At 48.8% G+C, this 24,146-nt stretch overlaps 2 protein-coding genes across 2 annotated transcripts; one reads left to right on the top strand and one right to left on the bottom strand.

Moving 5' to 3' along the window:
* Positions 1 to 1,045: 1,045 nt before the first annotated feature.
* On the bottom strand, positions 1,046 to 4,134 carry FABP1 (fatty acid binding protein 1). The gene is made up of 4 exons (XM_058024520.1): positions 4,031 to 4,134; positions 2,829 to 3,001; positions 1,687 to 1,779; positions 1,046 to 1,166 (listed from the first exon to the last, which is right to left on the bottom strand). Exons 1-4 carry the CDS (start codon positions 4,095 to 4,097, stop codon positions 1,116 to 1,118), a joined length of 384 nt encoding a protein of 127 aa, XP_057880503.1. The 5' UTR covers positions 4,098 to 4,134; the 3' UTR covers positions 1,046 to 1,115.
* A 9,933-nt stretch (positions 4,135 to 14,067) lies between these two features.
* Positions 14,068 to 22,298, top strand: THNSL2 (threonine synthase like 2). Its single transcript, XM_058024430.1, has 8 exons — positions 14,068 to 14,741; positions 15,366 to 15,560; positions 15,810 to 15,962; positions 16,640 to 16,870; positions 17,718 to 17,866; positions 20,505 to 20,630; positions 21,552 to 21,691; positions 21,813 to 22,298. Exons 1-8 carry the CDS (start codon positions 14,519 to 14,521, stop codon positions 22,045 to 22,047), a joined length of 1,452 nt encoding a protein of 483 aa, XP_057880413.1. The 5' UTR covers positions 14,068 to 14,518; the 3' UTR covers positions 22,048 to 22,298.
* Positions 22,299 to 24,146: the final 1,848 nt, after the last annotated feature.

Here is a 24,146-nt window from a genome sequence, read left to right as displayed (position 1 = left end):
CAGTGGTAGCCAGGAGAGTAAAAGGTTTATTCAAGAATCCCTACCTGCTCCTCAGCACAATAGCAAGAAAACAAAACCAGGGCCTTTTCTCTTTGACATTTCTCAGTGATTTTTCTGATGTTTCTCCGATGTGAGTTCACTAAAGATCTGATTTTTAGGCACTGTTTAGCTAAACCCTTCCATTTGTCTGTGAGGTGCCTTTGCCCTGTGTGACAATCCATATTGGTTCAGTTCTTGGCATGAGGATCAATGTTGATCTGTAATATGAAAACCCTTCCTGGGCACAGAGGAGTCCTGGCAGCAGCCTTGGAAAAGGCAGGTAAGAAGAAAGAGTTTCCTTTCCTGTGTGCAGCAGAAAACCACATCTCCATTTGTCCTGAAGTGCCAAGCAAGAGTGTAGGAGATGACTTTGGTGCTCCCTCTGTCTACAACCAGCCTGTCTCCTGCCAGGAGAGAAAACCTGTATTTCACTCTGGGAGAAGTGTTTAATTCCAGTTCAACTCAATTTATCAGGTGCAGCTTGGGGTGAAACACACACTGTATACCTGAAGGGAGCTGTGACCCTCCTGCTGGTGGGAAGGGGTGGGGAGGAGATGGGGATGGGGTGGCCGGAGCCTTTAGGGCTGGTATTCCAGGCTGGTTTCTTTCCCAAGGCAGCTTTCCAGACAGGATCACTGGTGCTTCCCTGACTCCACCAAAACCACCCCAAATCCTTTGGCCCTGCTGGTCACTCTGATCACTTTGGCCATGTCTGCAAGGAAAGGGACCAGAGCCCTTCTCCTGTCAGTGCTCCCCAGGCCAGATCAATCATAGGTGCAGGACCCACCAGGGCACCCCCAGCAGGCTGCTGGCACCTGTCCCCAGAAAGGGCTGGGAGAAACTCATCAGCATGTGTCACTCAGTGGGTCTGTGCCTTGCCTCAGCTCCATTCTCCAAACCAGCACACCCTTAGATCAGTTTGTTGCCCAATTTCTGCCATTGCTTCCATGAGCTTTAGAGGCTTGTGTCTATTTATAGTAGCAATGAAGAGGTTGATGACAATGAAGAGGATTCAAAAAAATTTTTATTTTAATGGCCACATTTTACATGGTAAACTACTGGCATGTGTAATATTTCTAGATTCTCTTGCTGACTCTCTTCAAGGTGAGGTCACCCATGGTCATTGTCTGAAAAAGAAATGGAAAGTGTTAGCTTTTTAAGAATTTGTAGAATCACTGAATATCTCAAGTTGGAAGGATCATCATGGTATTTAACTCCATACTGTACTTAGGATATGGTCTTGCAAATCAAAACAGGACTGCTCCCCAGTCTATCTCTCACAAACTGGATTTTTAAAGCTTTGAATTTCTTCATGACTATCCAAAAGCACGTAGGGATAAGCAGGCATCCCTCAGCTGGGATGTTCTGCTCTAAGAGTGCCAAGCCCTGGCACATACCTGTTGCTCTGGTGGGTAAGAACACACCCTCATTACCCAAAACTTTGATCAGCCATGCCTAAACTGGGGTCTTAAAAAGTACTTTCTGGATCATACTCTAATGAGAAACTGCCTTCAGCTCCTGGCTGCAGAGCCTGTGTGCAAGCACGTGCTCTGCTCCAGCACCTCGCAGTGCCTCTGTAGCCCCCCAGGGCAGGCTCCTGAAGGGAAGGCAGCCCTGCTGTTGCAGCCATTGCCCCTCTACACTCACGTAGGTGATGGTGTCTCCGTTGAGCTCCGTGACGGATTTCATCCCTTTCACCTGTGTCACCAGTTTGTTGTTTCCCTCCATCTGCACAACAGCCTGGTGGAAGACAGAAGCATTCATGTTATTGCTGGAGACCACCTCGACCCCTGCATGCTGTCCTTCCCCTGCCACAGCAGGAGGGGACTGCAGAGCCACCTGAGCTGCACATCTGAAAAGGCCACAGACAGCAGCAGCACCCCCAGGGCAGCTGTCACTGATCAGTGAAGTTAACCAAATAAATATGACAGCAAAGCCCATTTCTGTTTATCTGTCTTGCCCAGCTCTGTGTTCATTTGCCCTGGAGCTGCTGATGTACAGAGGCTAAAAGTCTTCTAGTAATTCTTTCCAAAAGAGTTTATGCCAAAAGAAGTGCAGGGGTGCTGGAAGTTGTGACACAGCAGGTAGAGGTAGAGCTCTCAGAGCCCCATTCACAGGGCATTTCTTTGGTGATCACCCCTCTGCTTTCAAAAGTCCCTGCAATTCCATCTTCTCTTGAGGCAGAGATGAGAGACAGATTTTGCCAGTGGTGTTGCCATTCTATGAACCATTGGAAACTTATGGCCAGGAAAGGGAGCACCCAAGTTCAAGGGTGGTAAATCCTCACATTGCCAAATCATCTCCCCCAGGGTAATCTGAAGCAGTGGGAAAGGCTAACAGAGCAGCTAACAGCTACTGGGACTTAAAAGGAAATTTTTTGGTTTATAACTGATTCTCTGATTTTCCTGCACTACCTTTGAATCAACAAATTAAGGCAGAGGTATGTTTTGTGTTGCAACATGACACAAAGTCAATCCTTTTCCACCTTAAATCTTTCAGATCTCTTCCTGTCAAAAATTTTTACCAAAGCATCTCTATCCCCCTTTTCCAAATGGGATATTAAAACACTGGCTTTTTCCACTGGTGTTTTCCAAAACACTGGTGTTTTCCAAAATTACTATTGAAATAGATTCAGAAATACAAGACTTCTTCTGCAGGAAGTGCGGTGCATTAATTAATACCTGTGGTATGGTCAATCCCTTTGCTCATATGCAGAGGGAATGGCTGGAAAGGAGATTTAATGTCCCTGAACCCCCACGGCCCTGGCAGAGGAGGGGCTGCTCACTCACCTTCACTTTCTCTCCATTCATCATCTCAATCTCACTCTCCTCCCCAATGGTGAACTGGTTTTTCATCACTTTGGAGCCAGTGGTGATGGTAATCGTGAACTTTTTCCCATCCTGCACAATTTCTGAGACGCTCTTGAGGTCCTTGCCCTTCTGGATCTGGTCCTCAGGGAGCCCTGCCCAGGAACAAAAGACATGGAGTGAACACTGGAGCCATCTGTGGGCAGAATGCTGCTGCTGAACAAATCAATGCGGCAGGATTTGGGGACCTACAGTTGGGAAAAATTCTATTCCAGTGTGCAAAAACCTTTCAGTGATGGTGCTTCCCCAAGAGCCATATGTCCCTGAGTCTGCTGGGGAGGAGGATTAATTCTGTCATCCTGAATTTTGTGTGGGAACTAGACATGTCCCGTGTCTTGCTGACCTGACTGGGAGCACAAACACCACCTCCCTGTCTAAGAATAAATCCTGCTTTCCTTCCTTCACTGACAGGCAAGAAAAAATGGATTAAATAAGAAAGAATAAAGGAACAAAGTGGGTTTTTAATGAGATTCAGGGTTCCTCAGAACCAGTTTATAAAATCTTTTCCCAAAGCCTGAAGGTGATCTGACAGGTAGAGCCCTTCTGGCACATAACCATGCAGAAATATTGCAAAGCCCCCTGGATCCCTGCAGGACCACATTCCCTGTCACAGACACAAGTGGAAATCTATCAGACACATTCATCATTCAGCATTTAAACAACACCAACTGTTGTTCTGATGAACGGTGGGATGTGAGGCTGTGCAGCATCAGAGCACAGTGACTGAGCAATGTCCTGCTTGTCCCCAAATTTCACAGCCTGATGGAGCAGGTCTGCAGTGCCCCTAAGCCACCAAGGTCCTGCAGGCTTATCATGTGTGTGCAGCACTCAGCCATGCTGGCCAGAGGCTGCAGAACCCACTAGGACTGACTTCTGCAAGCCATAAACTTCACCCATCATCTCCTGACCTCCCACCCCAGACAGAGAGATGCTTTCTCTTCTATTTTGAGATCACATCTCCACACAAATACATTTAAAATCCCAATAATTACAAGGTGACAGACAGAAACAGCAAATCTCAGAGATGTCTCAATCTACATCATCAGCACATCAGCACAGCTGGCTCCCAAAAATCAGTGGGATCTGCAGAGACAAAGCAGTACACAGCACATGAAGGCACATACCGAGGGCTCTCATGAAGGGCTCAAAGTTTTCCTGGTGCTGGAGCTCGTATTTTCCAGTGAAGCTCATTGTGGAAAAGCTCTCTGTGCTCCTAACACAAGAGAAGGTGCCTTGCTGGTAAGCAGAGCTTGGTTTTATATCATCCTTCTGCCTTAAAAGTTGGCCAGAGGTAAGATGATGTAATTGGTTTATGGGCATGTTCAAACATTAACGTAAAACTGGGCAATGGTCAGTGATAAATTTCTCTGCATTTTACAGATCACAATTTACAACGTGGGGGCAGGGAAAACCCCATAAAATATGTTTTATGGAGGTTGCAATGTGGCGTCCATAAACAAATGATAAAAATATAATAATAATTGTGCAAAGAGTCTCATTATCAGAGGAACGAGCCAAATAATCTAATGAGTTTGCAGTCTGGGAGCACGTATGTGGAGGAGGAGAATGTGGTGACTGTGTGTGCCCTGGGGTTTCTGCTCACTGGTGTGTGCATGGTGGGTCTTTAGCACTGGCAGAACAGTGGCTGCACACTGGCAGGGGCTGACTCACTCACACACCTGTGCTGGTGGGGTTTGGTGTAACCCAGAGGTAGCAGCAGCACAAACCCATCGCTGTCCTCTAAGAAAAATGCTCCAAATCAATTCCTGGCCTTGCACTGGCCCACCTGAAGACTGCAGTTTGAATCAGGCTCCACCTCTATGGTCCTGTGAGGATAGAGAGCTGGTGCCATTAGTGATCTACCAAATCACTTTCATCTCCTTTTCCTGTAGGAGCCACAGTCACTCGTGTACTGAAGAAGCTTTCCAAGCCTTGGAATTCAATTCTCCCAGGTGCCACATTAGAAGGGCCAGCAGCAGCCTCCAAGTTGAGCCCAATTCCTCCCTCCAAAGCAGGACTCAGAGCTGGGCTCCTCTTCCAGTCCCTTTGGCTGAGCACCACCATGCTTCATGGCATCTGAGCATCCATCCTCTGGGTCTGAACTCCCAGGCTGGGCTTCTTGCCTCAATGTATTCCTCCTCCCTCCCAAGGTCAGCTCACATCTTTGTCCTTTTTTGAAGCGAAATAATGTATACGAATGACAAAGACCTATCTCCTTCCAATTTGGAGATGCTGTCAGAGCCTTCTGCTGCTGTCTGTCCTGCTGCTGCCACCTCAGCCTGCTCTCTGTGCTGCAGCAGTGAGCCTCAGTTTCTGGTTAATTAGTACAGGCAGTGCCTGCCAGATGAGGCAAGAGAGGGAAAACCTTGGCTGGTGGGACAGACAGTGGATGAAGTTGGCTGGGAGGGGGGAAAATCCGCAGGGACATCATCCCTGTGCGCCATGGAGGGAGCCAGGCCGGTTCAGAGAGCATTCATGGAGGGGTGGATTGACTCAGCAATTTCTCCAAACAGCTTTTGGGTTCTTTTCCATTTTATCCCCTCAGGAATGATGCCACGTTAGGAATTGCATTTCATTTTTATGCCTGCCTCAGGTGAATAGCCTGGTGTCACGTGGGGCTGTGCTGACACGTCCCTTTTCAGTGTCCTCCTCATGGGGACAGCGGTGACTGACCTCTTTTGCTGTGTCCTGGCCAGATCCCTGCCTCCTGTCAGCCAACATTCTCTGGCCAGGGGACACCTGGAAGAACATGTGTGCCTCCCACATTTTCATGCCCTGGACCTCCAGCTGCTCCTCCAGGCAATTCAGGTTCCCTCTCTTTGCATGATGGGGAGAGAGATTAGGCTTGAAAAAACTGCAGAGTTCCCAGGCCCACAGTGTCCATGGAGATGAAGCTCCTAAGGGCTGGATGTCCTCATCAAATGTTAAAAGGGGAATATAATTATCCAGGACTCTCTTGGTAACAGGGTAGAAATTTTTCCATTCACATAAATGGGCAACTCACAAGAGAATTCACCCCATTTGGAACTCAAGTTGTTCTCTGTAGGTATCCTCTCTTCCTCTGCTTACTGTAAATAGCTATAACACATCCTTGCTCCTGATTTGCTATTGCTATAAGTGGGGACTATGGATTGCTGTTAGAAATTTGGAACTTTGTGTTCTGTTGGGCTCAATATTATTTTATTTTCTTTAGCAAAGATATGCAGGTCGTACTAAAGAAAGGAGAAACGCTTATTGAATGAAATTTGGCCAAGGTAATTATTATCTAGCCAGGCCTGCTGAGCAAATGGCAGGTGAGATAAACTTAATCTCAATAGCAAAGTTCAGAATACTTGTACATCTCCCCAACAGAATACAGCATCTTTTAAAGTATGATATCATTTTACTTTTCAAGAAAATGCACTTGGTTTGCATTAACATGAGGCCATGTCAATTGATAATTTGATTAAAGTAAATCCACATCCTAAAATTTGAATCTGGTTTGTATAAAGAGAAAATGCATGGATCATTTTCAAAAATTATTGAGGAAGCTACATCTTGAGGGAAGCCAGCAGGTACTTCTGTCTTTAAGCTGCCTTGAAAATAAAGCTGAGGGTCTTAGAAGCTTGTCAGAAAAAAAAAAAAGGCTGAAGTATCTTATTTCTGCTTTTTGCACCTGAATCAGAGATAGGGACAGCCAGAACATCTTAGGCAAGAATATCACCAGTGGATCAGCCATGGTTTTGGCCAAATTTTAAACCCCACCTCCTCTGTCTCCCTGGGCACTCATCCTGGGTCTCCAAGACCCACCTCTTGAAGGAGAGGTGCTCAACCCAAACCTCCCAAACTGCAATTTGTGGCTGGTGCCTCACGTTACAACATCTTCCACAATCAAGAAGAGTTTGGCTCGGTCACCTCAGTAGCTGCCTGTGGAGCAGTTGCATCCTTTTATGACATCCCCTCAATCCTTCGCTGGATTCCTGAGCTCAGCTCTCAGCTCTCACTTTCACTCAGCCCCTGGGAAGCCACCCTCCTACCTGCACTGCTTGGTAAGTTGAACATTATAACTAGATTTTCAGGTTTACAACTCCTACAGGGAGAAAAAAAAAAAAAAAAAAAAAAAAAAAAAAAAAAAAAAAAAAGTTTCTGCCTCCTCCAGTTCAAACTGAAATTCTTAATTAAGTTCTGAACTACAAAAATGACTTTACAGGCAAAGTATGGGGAGAGGCACTTCCTGTGGCCCAGGGGAGGGTCCCTGGCAGCCTTGTGGAGGTCTGGGAATGTCTTCATGCACCTCCCCTCTATCAGCTCATTTGCTTCTCTTATCTGTCCCACCAGTGCCTCCCCAGACTCCAGTGAGCCCAGCACATCAGTGCTTTGGGAAGCCAGGGTTGGGCTCTACACCAGGATTTTCTTGGCCCAAACGTGAAAGGCTACAAGGCAGGACCTTTGATGATTCAGTCCTGGATTTTTCTAGTGCAGGTCCAGTTGAACACCCCAAAACCCCTAGACACTTTTTAAAAAAGCTTGGTCACAAGCTTGACAGTCATGGATCCCCAGGTGGGCTCCCCTCTGTCTCAACTTATAGTATTGTTGGGTAATTCTATTTCTGCTGTCCTTGAACCTGGAAACTTGGTCTGCTGCCAAGTTTTCACATTTCTGGTATCATTAGTTTGAACCTTGTGGTACAAAGGTTTCTTCATCAGGCCACATGACTGCATTGCTTGGAAAGGTTGGATGGGATGGAGAAGATGCTGCTGCTGCTGAGAGCTCTCCATCCCCCTTGGTTTTCCTTGTGCTGTGTTACCAAGACAGCACTGAGATTAAATACAGCATCTTTCCCAGATTCTTCTCTTTTTAAAATGCCCTTGGCAGTCTGCTGAGATTCCTGCCTCCAAGCTGTAACTTCCAAGTTGCAGATATGCAAATGCCATTTCCTATAGGTTTAGATTAGATATGTCATTATCAGAGCCCTGATAAGAATGCAAAAGCAGGAGCTTGTGCAGAGAGCTGCTGCTTGATAAAGCTTTCCATCGATGCTGTTATTCAGAAAAGAGCAGCCCTCAGCCCTTGTCATCTTATTGCAAAGGTGCCAAAGGGAGCAGAGGGTTTGTATTGCTTCTTCAAGGTCAAGGTGGCTCTAGCACTGATAGCACAAGAGCCTTAGCTCTGCTTATCAACGATCTCCTGGGGACCAGAGCTTACAGAAGAGTTGGACTTTGCTGCTGGGATCTTGCTTCACAATAGGAATAAAGCTGCTGACTCTGCCACCCACTTCCCATTCTCTTGCCTCCAACACTTGTGGTGTAGAGCTGTGGTCTCTCTCCAGGCACAGGGACCCTCTGTTTATGCCCTCAGAGGATGTGCATTGTCCCAGCAGGTTGGCCTTTGGTGGGGTGAGGCTGCTCTCCATCCCACAGCCCTTGTGGAGTCAGGGTAAAGGACTGGAAATGGTGCTCATTGCTTATGGAACTAGTTTGTGCCAGGACAAGGAAAGAAAATGTTGGGAAAGAAATGGAGGCATTAGCAGTCAATGTTCTCGAGTGAGGAAGGTCTGGAAGAGACCCCCAGAGCAGAGCCAGTGAAGATTTAACCAATGGTGCATCTGTCCCCACCACACATCTGCAGGGCAAACATTTCCCTCTGACCCAGGCACATGAAGAGGCCCTGAGACACAGTGGGGACAAGGAAACTTTTATCTGAGCAAGTGCAGGAGACCAGTGTGTTGGCAAGGAAAGGGAGCAGCCTCCAAGTGCCCGCAGGGGGTCAGATGAGCTCCAGTCCTGGAGGGACACCTGGCTGTCACTGTGGGCCAGTGCTGGCTGTCCAGCTGCGCTCCCCTTCATCCTGATTTATCAAGCACAGTGGCTCACTCGGTGCTCCTCACAGAGGGCTGCAGGTGATGAGTCAAGGAGAGCATCTTGGGGCCAGACAAGTGTGGGGAGGAGCCTGTTCCTGTCTCTCCCTGAGGTAAATATATAACCACAATCTATATATAAAATGAAGGAAAGTGAGATGGTGGGTGCCCCTTGGCCGGGGAAAGCAACAAGCCAAGAGTGATGCACCAGCCAGAGGGTCAGTGCTGAGGCAGGACACAGCTGTGAGGAGGGCAGAGAATTGCATGGAGTCTGACAGCAACTGAGCCTTCACCAGGTTCAGGGCCACAGAGATGCTCCATGGGGAGCAACCATGGTGCCAGCACCACCAGAGCTGTGGACCTGGATTGCACTGTCCATGTCCCACTTGGTTATGTTGTGTTGTTATAGTCAAAGTGCCTCCCTGAGCACAGGTATCCCCATTTTGCACATTATGGAGCCTGATTTTTCCAAAGTCACCTGGAGAAGCTGATAAAGCATCTTCCTTGTCCAGACCCTAACTGGGGGTCGTAGAGCCCGCACACTGTGGGATTGCAGATTTTGATAAAAAAATGTGGCTATGGGGTACAATGTGAACTTCAGCATGGTAGAACCAGATTGCACAACCTTCTCCAGAATACAACAGCTCCTCCAATATCTCACCAGGGTGCCAGCACAGCACAATTCCTTGAGCTCCCTTCCTTGGCCTACCAGACCCAAACCACAACACAGATGTCCCTGACCTGGTTGTGAAACACCTTGCTCTGAGGCAAGAGTGTTGCACCCAAATGTGGGGAAAGGGCCAACATGCTGGCAGCTCCTTGCCCTGCAAAATCAGCAGAGGTGGAAAAGTCTCCATGTGCACATTTGCAGATGAGAGGACGTGATCCAATGATCCATGTGGAAGTTCTGCCTCACATCAGCTGAGATATTGGCAACTTAGATCACATTTAGAAAGTGGGGGAAAGAGCCTCCTTTGCTGTAGCACAGATGAAGCTTTGTACAGTTTAATTTATTTACAGTCATACATTTCTGTCTTATATCTCCTTGACATGAGGCTCAAATAAATAATTCTGAGTGCACGTTTGCCTGTGCAGCTGCAGACATTCTGCAAACGTTCTTAGCCCCCTTTCTGGTGTAGATTCTGAGCCTGACTAAGTTGTGCCTGCCTCTGAGAAGGCACAACTGAAATACTTTCATTTCTGGTCATAACCTTGCAGTTTTTACCTAGAATCTCCCTGTTCTCTCTGTGAATGTTCAGACTTCTGAACGTGAGAGGGCAGGGGACACATAACTTCCACAACCCCCAGCGATAAGCTCCTGTAATTTTTCTCAGCCAATGTAACACACTTCCCACTGGGAGGTACTCTGTACAGGGCAGTAAATGGCATTGCAAAATCCCAAACATCCTGATCACTGCCTTTCTGACCTGCCTGGTGTTGTCTGGCTCACTTATATGTCTGAAAGCTTTTGTTTGAATGCAGTTTTCAGACCCCAGACAATTTGTGGGCAGAGACAGGACTGGGAGTAATGGGGACATTTTTGTTCTGCTCAGGGTTATGTGTTACTATTTTATTAAATGTGGTACTTTTTGGACCTGCATGAGAGTTGAGGTCCTTTCTGTGTGCCTTTTTCTGAGTGTCTCACTGGGGACAGGAGAGATCTCGCTGAAAAGAAGGTAATAAAATCCCAGGATGGAATCCTCTGGGGAGAAGATGGGTGAACACGAAGAACCTCCTTCCCACCCCGATGAGCTCTTGCACCAGCTTTGTATCCAACATTCCTGCCGCAGGACACCGCCCGTGATTCCTCTTCCTCAGCTCCAAAACTCTGGAGAGGTGTTCCCCGGCGTTTGCTGGGACATGTCCGCAGCCCGAAGGGCGGAGGGACCTGTGGGAGGGTGGGAAAGGCTGGAGGGGATCACAGAAGGGATGTGCGGCTCCTCCAGGACGCCGGGACACGAGGCACTGCCGCCATCTAGTGATTCGGGACTCGCCGGCAGCGCCGCTGCTCCACGGGGATGCTCTGCGTGGAAAATGGGCCGGGGACCCCCAGCCAGACATGTACAGGGGCACACTTTGCTGGAGAGGATGGAAAAGCTGCTCAGCAAACAAGAAGTTGAGAGTTTGGCTGGGCTTGTCTATGAGTGCTAAAACATTCGGGGCTGAGACATGTTATTTTAGGAGAATTGGTGAAAAAATTGAAAAAATTTGAATTTTTGCTGTTATACATGTATTCCTGCTTCCTCATCCTCATCATGCTTTGGGGTGCCTTTGGAAGGTGGAGAGGTTGAGGAAATCCCCCTGGAGGGATGAAAAATGATGCGTTCCAAAAAAAGAAAAGAAAAAAAAAAGAGAGAGAAAATAAAAGGGAAAGTCTGATAGCAGCTTGAGCTGGAGTTCGCAGCTACAGGTGATTCCTGACATATGAGTCCAGAGACCACGAAGCGCTCAGGAATGGGCAAGGTCCAAAGCAGAACTGCAAATCCCAGCAGAAATAGGGAGGCAGTGAGTAAGTAAGGCCAGGTTAATTAGAGGCTATTACATTTTCTAGCTCTTCATCTGTTGCTGCAGTGGATGAGTCCTGACAGGCAGCATGGGCACACTCCTCCCCTCCTTTTCTTAAAAATTCAAAATCATATTAAAGAATCATAGAATGAATCATGGAATCATGATGGTTTGGGTTGGAAGGGACCTTAAAGATCATCTGGTTACAACTCCCCTGCCATGGGCAGGGACACCTTTCACTAGACCAGGCTGCTCAGAGCTCCCCCCAAAATAAAATGCCACTCTAAACTTGAGTTCATGGAAATTGTAGGGCTGAGCATGGGAAAACCTCTCCAAGTAAATGGCAGTGTCACCCTGGTTTGTGTCCCAGGCTGTGTTCTGTGCTCACATGTGACTGCCACATCAGCAGTCCCTGCACCCCAGCAGTAACCACTGACCTTGATAATGAGGGTTATCACTGCTGATAACCAGGGCATGGACAGACCTGTGGCAGCAGCCTCTTTGCAGATGCAGAGCAGCAGGTATCCTGCTGTAATAATTAGGTTTTTTTTTTACAGGGCTCCTGCATCCCAGAGAGGTGTAATGCTGAAGGAATCATCAATCTCATTGTAAGCTCTTCACTTGGAAAAAAAATCAGATGTATTAATGAATTCATTTCATAGCTAAAACATACATTAAAAGAATTGGACACACGGTAAGTGAATGCCCAGAGACACAAGGTCCCATGCTGGTGGGAAAAGGTGAGGTCTCATCGAAGTGTGCTGGGTGATTCTTGCAAAGATGTACATTGGTGATATTAAATATTAAATTGGTAATAAAAGCTATCAGCCTGTGCAGTTCTTCCTATGGATCTGATCCTGGCCTTGTTCTAGCTCAAAGTGTGCTCTGCCTCTGCATGGGCAAGGAAGGAAAATCCTGAGCTCACCTTGGCACACCATCATGGAAAAGGGGAGAGGTTAGAACAGAGGAGGCAAATCACACATCCTGCAGTTTTTGCTATTTCCTTTATTTCTAATATTTCAGATGTTTTGTCCAGAGATACTACTTGCAGTTTTTTGTGCCAGCTACCACTGGAGTATGTTGAGGAGCTGAGACTGTTGTGGAGACATCAGCTACTCCCCTCAGCATCTAAGTAAAGCATCACTGGGAGCTTCCAGTGATTTCAGGGATGGTGATGGGGAGGTTTCACCATCAATTTAAGCCTGACCAATCCCTGAAGAACAAGGTCCAGCCTTGCTGTTTTATCCAGAACCTTCTGAAAAGACCTGGATCCACATCTGGAATGGGGACAGACCTCCATTACAGGGTGAGCACCCCACTGCAGACCAGTGTGCCAAGAGGATCTGGTGACTACAGGTACAGGGAGAACTATGGGGCCACAGCAGGTTTGGGTGGCTCAGGCTTCATCTTTGCAATGTCATGAGGAATACTGAGCACAGAGATGGTGGGGAGATGCAGGCTGGTTGGTGATATAATTTATATAGTTATAGATAAATAGCTCCCTTCCTAGCTGATTTCCTAGAGGTGTGCTCTGCTCTGGCCCACTGTTTGAGCTCAGATATATTATTAAAACACTTCTGTTTGCTTCCCGCTCTGCTACACCTGCCCTATTCAACCTTCAGCAACACCACCAGAAGCAGCTCTGTCCAGAGCCTGAAATTTACCTACTGCCTTCACCTAAAGAGCCTGCAGAAAGAGTCTTTTGGGATGATGGGTGTAGAAAACTCATTTTCCACACCACTGTCCAGGGCAGTGACTGTACCACCCTCCAGCATATATTTTTCTCATTGCTCCAGTTAGAACCATAAGAATAAAGAGAGAGAGGCAATGTATTTGGGGCAGACTCCAGTGCTTTGGCAGGTGGTGTGTCCTTTGCTGCAGATGTGGGCTCTGTGGCTCACAGCAGGCTGTTATCAGCCATCCTTTGTACCTCAGCTCCTGCCTGCCTGGGCTGAAGTCCTTTTGCTTCCTCCAGCACTCAGCTGTGCCCTGGGTTTGTGCAGCCACCTGTCCTGTCCTGACTTTGCCCTTCAAAAAACGCTGATTATATTAAAATAAAAACCAGCAAAGGGAAGCACAGCCCTTCCCTGCGAAATAACTGGATTTTTTTTGCACAATGCCTCCCATGTCTCCTCCCTCCCCTGTGCCTCAGTTTCCCCACTGATGTGACAGAGGTGTTGGGAGGCTGAGCAGAGCTGAGTTCCAGACTGATTGTGCTGCAAGGGACTTCTGGGGTTTCCTGACTCAAACCCTTCTTTAAGCAGCTTCAATCTCAAATTTAATTCCAAACTCATGGTTTAATTAATCAGGTCTCTCCATGTTCCCCACTCGAAGTCGGAATGTCTCCCGGGTTGCACAACAGACCACAAGGTCTCCATGCCCTGCGCCTGATCACCCTCAGGTTAAAAGCTGTCTCCGAATATTTAACCAGATTTCCCCCTCGCTGCAGCTCGCACCTGCTGCCCCTTGTCCCGGCTCCTGGCACCGGCAGCAGCAGCCGAGCTCCGTCTCTCCCGCTTATCTCCATTCCAGGCTTGCTGCCGGCCGTCTCTGCCGCGGCACCGGGAACACCGGAGAGGGGACAGTTTTCCGTGAGCACAAGCGCAAAGGGTGGCCGGGCTGGAAGCGGCGGCCGCAGCTTCTGTGGGCACTTTCCCTCCGTGCTGAGCCGCGCTGAGGGGGCAGCGCTGCCTGAGGGGGCACAGCCGGGCGGGCACAGCCGGGGCGGGCACAGGGGCAGCGGGAGACCGGGCCGCTCCCAGCAGCGCCGGCGGGATTTGCGCCGGTCCGGAGGATTTAGCTCAGCCCTTCCTACGCTGCGTCAAATCCCGTCCTTAGTTTAACCCCTTTGAACAAAATCAGCCTGCTCTGAAAACGTAGCGATCTCTTTTTTAATTTAAAGCTCCAGCTTTTGCAACCAGCCCACAAAAGGTTCATGACGTGCTTCTGCAGCGACTTGTGCGCCGTCAGGGCTTTTCCTCAGGCGGGAATGTCTCCCCGGGCAGGGTAGAGGGAAAGCCGGACACGGAGGCCCCGACCTTGGCATAAATCCCAGGCAGCCTTTCCACCCTCTGCAGAATGCCGAGTGCCCTGCACTGACCCAGCTGCTCCAGCTCCCTTGGGAGGAGGTGGTTTGTCCCCTGGGGAGTTCTGTCTGCCCACAGGAGAGGTTTTGGAGGGAGTTGCTTTGGGGTGAGGGCCTGTTCCTGGTGTGAGGTTTGTGTGCCAGCTTTGGGTTTCTGGCAGCGATTGCGGTGCCTCCCCAGCAGCCATGGAGTACATCAGCACACGGGGAGGCACGGGGGCCGTGGACTTCGAGGGAGCCCTTTTCTCTGGCTATGCCCCCGATGGAGGCCTCTTCATGCCCCAGCGCATCCCCTCGCTGGACAGGGACGCCCTGCGAAAGTGGAGCAGCCTCTCCTACCCTGAGCTGGTGAAGGAGCTGTGCTCCCTCTTCGTCCCGGCCGAGCTGGTCCCACGGAACGCACTCAGTGGTGAGCTGAGTGGGGAGCTGCCCGTGGGGACGTGGACAAGGATTTGGGGGGGTCTGGATGCATCTGTCTGCCCTTCCCTATCCTCTTCACAGGCGCCTAGAGAAGGAGCCTGCTGCACATTGCCTGCTCCTTTCTGTAGCCTGCTCTCCTCTGTCACCTTGCTGGCACTAATGGAGAAGGTGTCCCCTGTTTAAAAATAAGGGTTCTGGTGACAGCAGCTAGCTGATGTTGTGGCTCGGCTCACTGCTGGGGCTCCCTGCTGCTTCACGCTTGCCTTGACGTGTGTTTTTAAATGTTTTTAACAGTTATGAGCTATCTTTTCCACCAGAGGGCAGCTGCAACCTCTGTCTCAACAGCACGTTGGTATAAAACTCGGGTTTCCTGTATTTTATGTTTTAATGTAGTTTTCTGATTGTGCGGCATTAATCAGAGTTATCAAACAGCATGAAGATGGGCTGGTTCATTCTGAATAACCACAAATAACTTTTGGGGTATCTGTCACTGCACAGAGCCTTTGGTCGTGCAGAAAGGTACCCAGGAGCACAAAGAGCACAAATGCAGGAAGCCATGGGTCAGAAAAACACTCCTTTCATTTAACAGGCTATTTAACAATTTTTCCTCTAGAGTTGATTGACAAGGCCTTCAGCAGATTCAGACACAAGAATGTTGTGCATCTGTCCAGGCTGAAAGATGGGCTGAACATTTTGGAGCTCTGGCATGGTGTTACATATGCATTTAAGGACCTGTCCTTGTCCTGCACAGGACAGTTTTTACAATATTTCTTGGAGAAAAGGCAGAAGCATGTCAATATCCTGGTGGGTGAGTATGACTCCTTGGAGGTAAGGCTCTTGGGCAGGCCTTTACCTTTGGAGCCACCATCCTACAGCCCTCCCCAAAGATGCCCCAGGATGGTATTGCCTCATAATCTCCAGGCAATGCCAGAGTGGCTGCTCTGGCCAAAAACATCTAATGGAGCATCTCTACATCTTTTTCTTAAAGTGAAGTGATGCAGGTTTGATTGACACAGCAATATTTTGCTTTTCTTGGTGCTTCCTCACTTTGAAACAGGGACTTCAGGGGACACGGGGAGCTCGGCCATCGAGAGCGTGAGAGGGCAGAAGAACTTGGACATCTTTGTTCTGCTGCCCAAGGGGCTCTGCACCCAGATACAGGAGCTTCAGATGACCACTGTCATTGAAGACAACGTCCATGTCTTTGCTGGTTGGCACTACTGTTCACTTTATGGCTCTGCTGTGTCAAAACCTTGACTCTAGAAGTCTGAGGGGGCTGCTCAGTGAAACCCAGCTGGGTCATTGCTATCACCATGCCCAGACACCTGGCTGACAGGAGACAACATCCCCAGTTTGACAACCAGGCAGTTTAAGGCTTCTTTTTCTCCTGGCCATAGATCAGAGCTGCCTCCATGCGGGTGGTTGGTGTTTGGCTGAACTAAATTCAGCACCATTTTTTGTCACTAAAGGGATTTGGAGCCACCCCTTCCCTCTGTCCTTTCGCCTTCATGGGTGAGCCACCTCCTGCCACCGTGCCATCCCCGTGGATGGGCATCACCACTGGGTGCTTGAGCTGCTTGAGTTCCCATGGACTTCTCTGCTCAGCCTGGTCTCACCTTGGCATCTCACAAGGGGATGCAGCATTTGCCTCCCTGGCAGGTTTATATTTGCTAGAAGCAGCAGCCCAGAGTGCTGTGTCTGCAGAAACCACCTGACATCCGCAGGGTGCCAGTCAGGCCCTGGTTCACACAGCCCTCAGGGCAAATGGGCAGCTCCTGGCCACAGCAAACCCCAGGGCTTGAGACCAACCCTATTTCTGAGCAGAAACACCTCGTGCCTGTTGCACTGCTGCTGGCAGATCTAATCTTTCCTTTCTCCTTTTGACAGCTCATGGGAACAGCGATGAAATCGATGAGCCCATCAAGGAACTGTTTGATGATGTTGATTTTGCTGGAAAATACAACGTGATGAGCTTGAATTCTATCAATTGGTCCAGGATTATGGTGCAGATTGCCCACTACTTCTATGCCTACTTTCAGTGTGCCCCATCCCTGGATACCACCCAGCTGCCCATGGTGGAAATTGTTGTGCCAACGGGAGCAGGTGGAAATATCACGGGTAAGGGGAAAAAGAGATGGGTTAGATAAGAGAGATAGAATGCTCTGATCTATGGACCAAAAGCACTTTGCAGATACTGGGTATTGCTATTTATTAAAACACCCACTCTCTGGTAGGATTTCTTCAGAACCACTTATATTTTATTACTCATGTATGGTTATTACTCAATTTAGGTGTCACTGATGATTTGCAAGGTGCAGAAAAACCCAAACCACTCTTTGATGATGACTGTAACTATCTTGAGGATGGGCACATTGGGAGAGGACAGAATGTGTTTGATGCAGAAAAGAGGGAAAATGCTGTGGCTCTGATTTCTTAAGTGAGACATTAACAGAGGTGTGGAGTCCTGCCTGGTCCTCTCTGGTTTGCATGGTAATGCATGGTCAGGACAACCACTCTAATTGCATAATCCAGCCTTCTAAATGAGAGTCCTTGATTGCCTCAGTCCCAAAATAGGTGTAGAACTCTCTTACGAAAGCAATAAAGGATTTTATATATTCACTGCCCTTCCAGGCTGCCATCAGAGAGGCAAAAGCCCAAAATCTTCATCTCTCCTGCTTGCCTGTCAGCTGCCTGAACTCTCTGCCCCCTGCCTGTCCACCAGCAAAAGTGGAGATGAGCAAGGGTCTGTGTTCAATGGCAGGTGGAGCGTTGCATCCCTGGATTTTATAATCTGTGCTCTACCAAGCCCCTGAAGTCAGATATCTCAGAGTCCACTAGGGAATATAATTTCTGCCTGCTTCTGAACTAGATGCTCAATCAATTTGTAGGATGACTTCTTTGCTAAATCTCCTTCACTTATTTCTTTATTGAGCACTCATGCATTTTTTTCACTTTTTTTCCCTAGCTGGCTGTATTGCCCAGAAAATGGGTCTCCCAATTCGACTTGTTGCTGTGGTGAACAGCAATGACATCATTCATAGGACTGTGCAACATGGAGATTTCTCACTGGCACAGAGTGTGAAGGCTACCTTAGCTTCAGCCATGGATATCCAGGTATGTAGTGAACTGGCCAAAATACAAAAATAGAAAATATTGCTGGAGTTTTTTTAAATCTTGTACTCTGTTCTACCTGTAAAATTCTGCCACCCAATGATGCATTCAGAGGTGTGACTCCTATTGACCATTTATGCTACAGACTGCTGGGCTGAGATAGATCAAACTCCTTCTCCTTCACTTCTCAGGGTCTGACTTTCTGATCTTTGTTGTTGAGTTCTGGGTTTCTGGGGATTGTTCTATGCAAACTTAGCAAGACAGGGACATTTCCACAACATGTGACAACTAGAGAACAAAAAATGCCATCATGTCTTGGGGGTTTTGTTGATGCTTCTGAAAAAGTCCACAAAGAGCAAGAAGAGAGCCTAGGAAGGAGGTGGAGAAGTCCAGAAGAAATGCCTTGTTCATGGCTGCCTGCAGCTTGCTCAGAGCAAAACAAGTCCCAGCAGGCAGGGAAAGGCCTCAGAAAGAAAAGCCATGGAGGTACAGAAACCAAACACCTGGAAGCACACACCTCCCCTTTCATTCCCACCCTGGGATCCCCAGGGATTGGATCTGCTTCCAAACAAGTGATCAAAGTGGGAAACCCTTGGTGTTGTATCTCTGTGGCCTTAAGCTACCTGGATTTTCCAAAAGCTTTTCAAACACACTGGGAGGACCTGGCAGTCTGGAGGGATTGCCATGCTTTGCAGTCACTAAGTCCCTGTGCCTCTATCACCAGGCTGTGCTCTGCAGCTTGGCTTTCCTCCTGAGCCAGGAACTTGTGGGGCTCCTCAGAGCTCCAGGGGTAACTGGGTTCCTCTTCAGCCCATCTCCCTTCAGTAGCACTGGCCAGCAAGTGCCAGACTTTGGGATCTTGGGGGCAGAGTCAGGTGAGAAGATTTTCTGAGATTCCTGAGGAGCTAGATGAGTGAATCCCTCTGCACATCCCTCTCCATGGCTGCATGGGATGTCACTGTTCACTCACATCTGAAGCATCCATGCAAATATTCCCATAGCTTAAGAGAACATTTGTTCTGGAGGGGGATTCAGGAGGTCTCTGGTTGGGACTTGTTTAAAGCAGATTCAGCCTTGAGGTCAAGTGGGATTGCTCAGGGCTTTGTCCATTTGGGTGTTGGAAACCTTCAAAGATGGAGAGTGCACAGCCTCTTTAGGTTGCTGCTTCTGCAGACTATGATAAGGCAGAGAAAACTTTCCTGTTAGATGCTGCCTGAAGAGTTGAAGGTGAAGCAGAAAGTCTGGTGTGGATGAGCCTTGCAAGGAGCAATCCCAGGACAATCCCAGCAGACACTGAGCTTTTGCAGCCAAGCAGGCGCTGTTCCTTGTCCCTGAGGTCAGGAAGAGCCACAGAGCTCATATCCACACTCCAAAACTTTGTCCCCAGTATGACCTGGCCTCCAAACAGGGCCCCAGCATTCTCCTGGAGAGCTCTGGTGGTGTGGGACACAAGCAAAAGCCTTACTTAGGTGGTGAGGCTTGTACTTGCACCAGTGCCCTGGCCCAGTTCAACTTCCTGGTGTCACCATAGTGTTCTGTAATGGAAACCATAAGGCTGGTGGGAATGGAGGGTGAAGGGGACTTGTGGGAAGATGTGGGAGGATGTGGGAACAGCAGAAAGAAGGACAGGAGAAAGGGTGTCAGGAGCACAGCGTTGGAGGCACATCCAGGAGCAGTCCAGGCACACTGACCAGGACAGCCTAAAACAGGGGACAGCCTAGAGCAAAGGGCAGGCTACACCCAGACTAGACTGAAGATTAGAGGCTGGAGGCTCTGGGAGATGATGGTGGGAAGATGAAGAACAGAACTGAGCCCATAAGACACCCAGATAAGGACACAAAAGGCTGAGTAAGTCCTGATGACTTGACAAGGTAGGACACGATGCAGTGACAAAAGGTCACAGGCTCTGTGAGCTGCTAAAAGTTATGAAGAGTTTATCCAAACTTGAGCGCAGGAGGTGAGATGAGGACTCTGTAAATTGGTGCCCTTGTCCTGTCTGTCCCTACAAGGTATCTCAGCCAAACCACCTGGATGAATATTTCTTGGTGCTTGTAAATGTGCAGGAATGAGGCAGGGCAGAGAAATTGGCTTGGGACCCTCCTGTATGGTGTTGCACAGAGTTCTGCTGCAGTGTTGCAATGCTGATTGCTCCACAGCCATACAGGCCAGGCAGGCCCTATATGTGCCTTGTGAATTCAGGGAGATTATCAGCCAGCCCTGCAGCCAGCTGGGTGTCTCATGAAGTCCTGCAGGAGCTGGGTGACTCACAGCAGCATCTGCAACACTGAGTAAACAGCTGGAAGTGTCTGGTTCTCCAATACACAGTGTGTTATTAGCCTGGGCTCCTCACAGTGATGGTACAGATGTGGTCAAGCTGTTGATTCATCAGCCATCCCTTCATTTTCTGTTTTAATCTGATGGTCACTGTCAGACTGCTCTGACAGGTCAGAGGTTCAAAAGACGTTGTGTTCCCAAAGACTTGTTCTGGAATGTAGGTGAGCAAAGGGAAGACAAAAAGCCCACTCTGACTTCCACCAAGAAAAACTCAGTGGTAGGACCTCAGCCCTAATGAGACATCAGAGAATCCACAAGGATGCTCCCCCCCATTTGAATTTCCTCACCTCTTGCCTTGTTGTCCCAGGAGCCTTACAATGTGGAGAGGATCCTCTGGCTGCTCTCAGGCTCTGATGGCCGCCTGATAAAAACTCTGATGGAACAATTCAGCATCTCAAAAAGGCTGAAGCTGCCAGAGGATTTGCACAGAAAGGTCAGTTCCTCACCCATACAACACTGTGCCTGTGTGTGTGTGTAAGATTATTACCTGCTACCAGGTATTTTCAATTCATTTTCAGAATAAAAAAAAATCAAAATGGAGAATATGCAACCAAAAGTTTAAGCGTGGCTCCAGAACAGTTTGATATCAATGTGTGTGCATGGAGATACTAAACCCCCCTTTTTTTTTTTTTTTTTTTTTTTTAAGAATGCTCTCTCTTCTTCACAGATGTAATTTAAAATTACCTGCAGTTATTTAGGTAGCATATGCAATTGGCCTATCCTTGGCCATGCACTGAGGCATTGTACAGTGGATGCTGGCACAAATTGGGTGTTTGGGAGTGGGTCTGCTGAGTTTGGTGCAATTCAGCCTTGCTGTTACAGTAAAGGGGAGCACAAACACAAAGCAGAGAGAGATACAAGAGAAAACAAAAGATGTGAGTTGTGAGAGGGCCAGGTACAAAATCCTGCCTTTTCCTGTCCAATTTCTGATGTGTTCTCCCTCACAGAGCAGCCTTTGCCCAGTGCCCACTCCTGCTTGTGCTGCAGCAAGATAAATATAAAACAATTTTATTATTAAAAGCAAAAAGAACTGTTGCACTGAGGTGGATTTTACAAGTGCTCAGAAACTCCCTCAGAGCTGGAGTTAGCAGTAGGAGCTGGAAATAGCAGTGCAGAGGTGAGGAGCTGAGCCCTGGCTCCTGCCCACCCACTCTCACAGCACCTGTGGATGGAAACCCCTTGCCCACACTCCATCCCTGTGGTTTATTCCAGCAGTGCCTCATCCCCAAGCTGCAGCAGCAACCCCTTTTCCCTCAGTCTCTGGGGGAACCCATCCTCCAGCCTCTCTATTTCCACCTGCTCTACAGCCAGCTGGGTGGTGGTGCCCTGCGTGACCCTCCCTGTTTCCCCACAGCTCTCTGAGACCCTGGGATCGTGCTCAGCCTCTGACCAGGACATTGTGGGAGCCATGCGGCGCTGCTGGGAGGAGAACCAGTACCTGCTGTGCCCCCACTCTGCCGTGGCTGCTCACTACCACTACTCACAGCCACACAGGTAGGGACAGCCATGGTCAGGAGCATCAGGGACTGGACCATCACTATCCCTTGCTCCTGCAGCATCTCCAGCCCCAGCTCACTTACACCATAAGTTTGCTTTGCTTGTCTTTCCTTTCCAGCATCCCCCGGTGTTGCTTGGCTCCAGCCTCTGCAGCCAAATTTCAGGATGCCCTTCTCCGAGCTGGCCTGGCTCCCCAGATCCCCCCTGACATCTCTGCCCTGACAGCAATGGAGACCAGGTCCACTCCCCTGGCAAGGGGACAGGACTGGGCACAGGTGCTCCGGGGCCGGATTGAAGCTGTGACGCAGCGCTGGGAGGCACAGGCGGGTCACTCTGCACCCCAGGACAGGTAGTCACACAGAGCTGACCACTGGGCTCAGCTGGACAGTGTCCCAGGGCTCATTCTCCACTCCCAGAAAAGCCCTGTCTTATTCTGGGAGTCTCCATGCAATGATGTATTGGCAAAAATTCACTTCCCTGTCTAATTGGACTATCTCATAACATTTTCAGTGAAGAGTTCAATTATATCGACAATTTCATAACATTTTCAGTAAAGAGCACTGCAGTTGTATCCCCTTTTTCCTAATAAATCACAAAACCTGATTAAAACTCTGAGTAAACCTGGCTGTTCCATCATTACTGGCTCTTACAGAAAGCTGTCATAGCACTGCCCACAGCTGCCTGCTCCTTGAGCATTATCCAGTGATCCTGGCTCTGTGCTGGGATGTTCAGCCCAGCAATCCCAGTAGCACCAAAGATGCTCAATAGGAAACACATACAAGAGTGGAGTGGATCCACTTTACCCATTCCTGTAGTTTAAGTAGTGCCAGGGATTGTGTTGAGGCATTGAAACTTGCTCTGTGATAGTGTTAAATAGCAGATGTTTTCCCTGGACAAGTTTTACTTAAAGAGATATTTTCCAGAGTTGTATCTCACAGCTTTTGGTCCTAGTCCTCCTTCAGACTCTTTCCAGGCAACTTCCACTGTAATAAGTAGGAAATGGGAAATTCCCTTTATCTTCTGCCTGAAACTTCAGGTCTTTCAATACCACGTTCTCATCATATACATATAAATACATAAATACCTTGTGTGGGAGCTGCCTCCACAAGTCATGCATCTGGCAGGAATCTCTTGTGCCTAAAAAGGGGGGAAGAAAAATAGGAATAATTATACCAGGGGGGAAAAATCCCCCTTTGCCATCAAAAAAAAATTCCCCCTTTGACATCAAAGGAAGTCCTGTAATGGGAGGATTAATTTGAAGGTTTAGTGGCATTTAACAGGGTAAAAGTAAATTCTGTGAAGTGATTCAGCTTGGGATGTTGCAGAATGTGCGGGAAGAGTGGGAAGCTTGGCCTGGGCTGCAGGCTGCCTTGCTGGCACCCAGGCAGCCTTTTCCTTGGCTCCCTCTGGCACAGCTGGCTCTGTGCCACCTCCTTCCATCCCACCGAAACCCTGCAGGAGAGGAGGGACCTGTGCCTCCTCCAGGCTGGGGGCTGAGGCTGCCCCATCCCAATCAACGGGGATGAGGGAAACAGCTTAGCTGAGAGTGATGTAAAAACCACAGCACTTGGATGTTTTGGATGCTAGCAGCTCTACTTGCAGGGATTGAGCAGCTGGGAGGTGGGGTCCAGGAATGATATTTCATGAGGCCATCATTCACTCTTCTTTAGGAGCCAAAAAAATACCTCTTCTTTAAGCAGCACCTTCATCCTCACAAATAACCCTTCCCCAAATCATGGCTTTGCACTGGGGGTGGTCAGCACATCTCTGGGGGTGGCAGTAAGAAACTTCCCAATCCATTTTGACCCCCGTGATCAGTTTCCCCTTTCATTGATGCAGGTGTTATATTCATTGGACTCCACTGCCCTTAACAGCTGCCTCCCCAAATCTTGGGGTTCTCAGCCAGGCCCAGTTGCAATTTAGCCCTTAATCATATCTCAGGACACCCTGCGAGAGGGGAGAGACCCAAAATTGCACCCAGTTCTGCAAACCTGGCTGGCAAGACCCCAACCCCTCACTGGGGAGCACTGTGAAGGATGGGGTGAGTGGGGCTGGAGCTGCAGCCTGCCAAAATCCTGGTGTGTTTTGCAAGCAGAAAGCGTGACAAATGCATTCCATGCTCCCATCCCAGTGCCCTCAAGCAGTAGGATGAGTAAAGGGTCCAGCCTCATTGCAGGGTGAAAAGGAGTTTAATTCTCAACCATCCATGAGGATACTTTATGGGGTGAGGATGCTGCATCTCCCCCAGCCCAAATCAGACCCTTTTTTAGGGCAGGACACTATGAAACCCTCTCTGAGATCTCTGGAGCAGAAGAACAGCAGGAAAAGCCTGTTCCATGCCTGGAGCCAAGGCAGAGGGAGCAAGATAGGCTTGGCTTGCAGAGGGGCTGTGCTCCCAGAGAGGGCAATGCCCAGCCATGTGTGCCAGCCTGGTGCCTGGGATGTGGGAGTG

This window comes from Melospiza georgiana, chromosome 5 (assembly GCF_028018845.1).
Source record: "Melospiza georgiana isolate bMelGeo1 chromosome 5, bMelGeo1.pri, whole genome shotgun sequence".
NCBI lineage: Eukaryota > Metazoa > Chordata > Aves > Passeriformes > Passerellidae > Melospiza > Melospiza georgiana.
The sequence above is the reverse complement of the archived record's forward strand: the minus strand, read 5'-3'. Positions and strand labels throughout refer to the sequence as shown.

Coding starts and splice junctions, on each gene's coding strand:
- FABP1 (XM_058024520.1), bottom strand. CDS start 4,097: ATGAGCTTCACTGGAAAATACGAGCTCCAGCACCAGGAAAACTTTGAG. Junction 3,002..4,030: donor GCCCTTCATGAGAGCCCTCG/GTATGTGCCTTC, acceptor GTTCCTGGGCAG/GGCTCCCTGAGGACCAGATC. Junction 1,167..1,686: donor ACGGAGACACCATCACCTAC/GTGAGTGTAGAG, acceptor TTTCTTTTTCAG/ACAATGACCATGGGTGACCT.
- THNSL2 (XM_058024430.1), top strand. CDS start 14,519: ATGGAGTACATCAGCACACGGGGAGGCACGGGGGCCGTGGACTTCGAG. Junction 15,963..16,639: donor CAACGTCCATGTCTTTGCTG/GTTGGCACTACT, acceptor TCCTTTTGACAG/CTCATGGGAACAGCGATGAA. Junction 21,692..21,812: donor CACTACTCACAGCCACACAG/GTAGGGACAGCC, acceptor TTTCCTTTCCAG/CATCCCCCGGTGTTGCTTGG.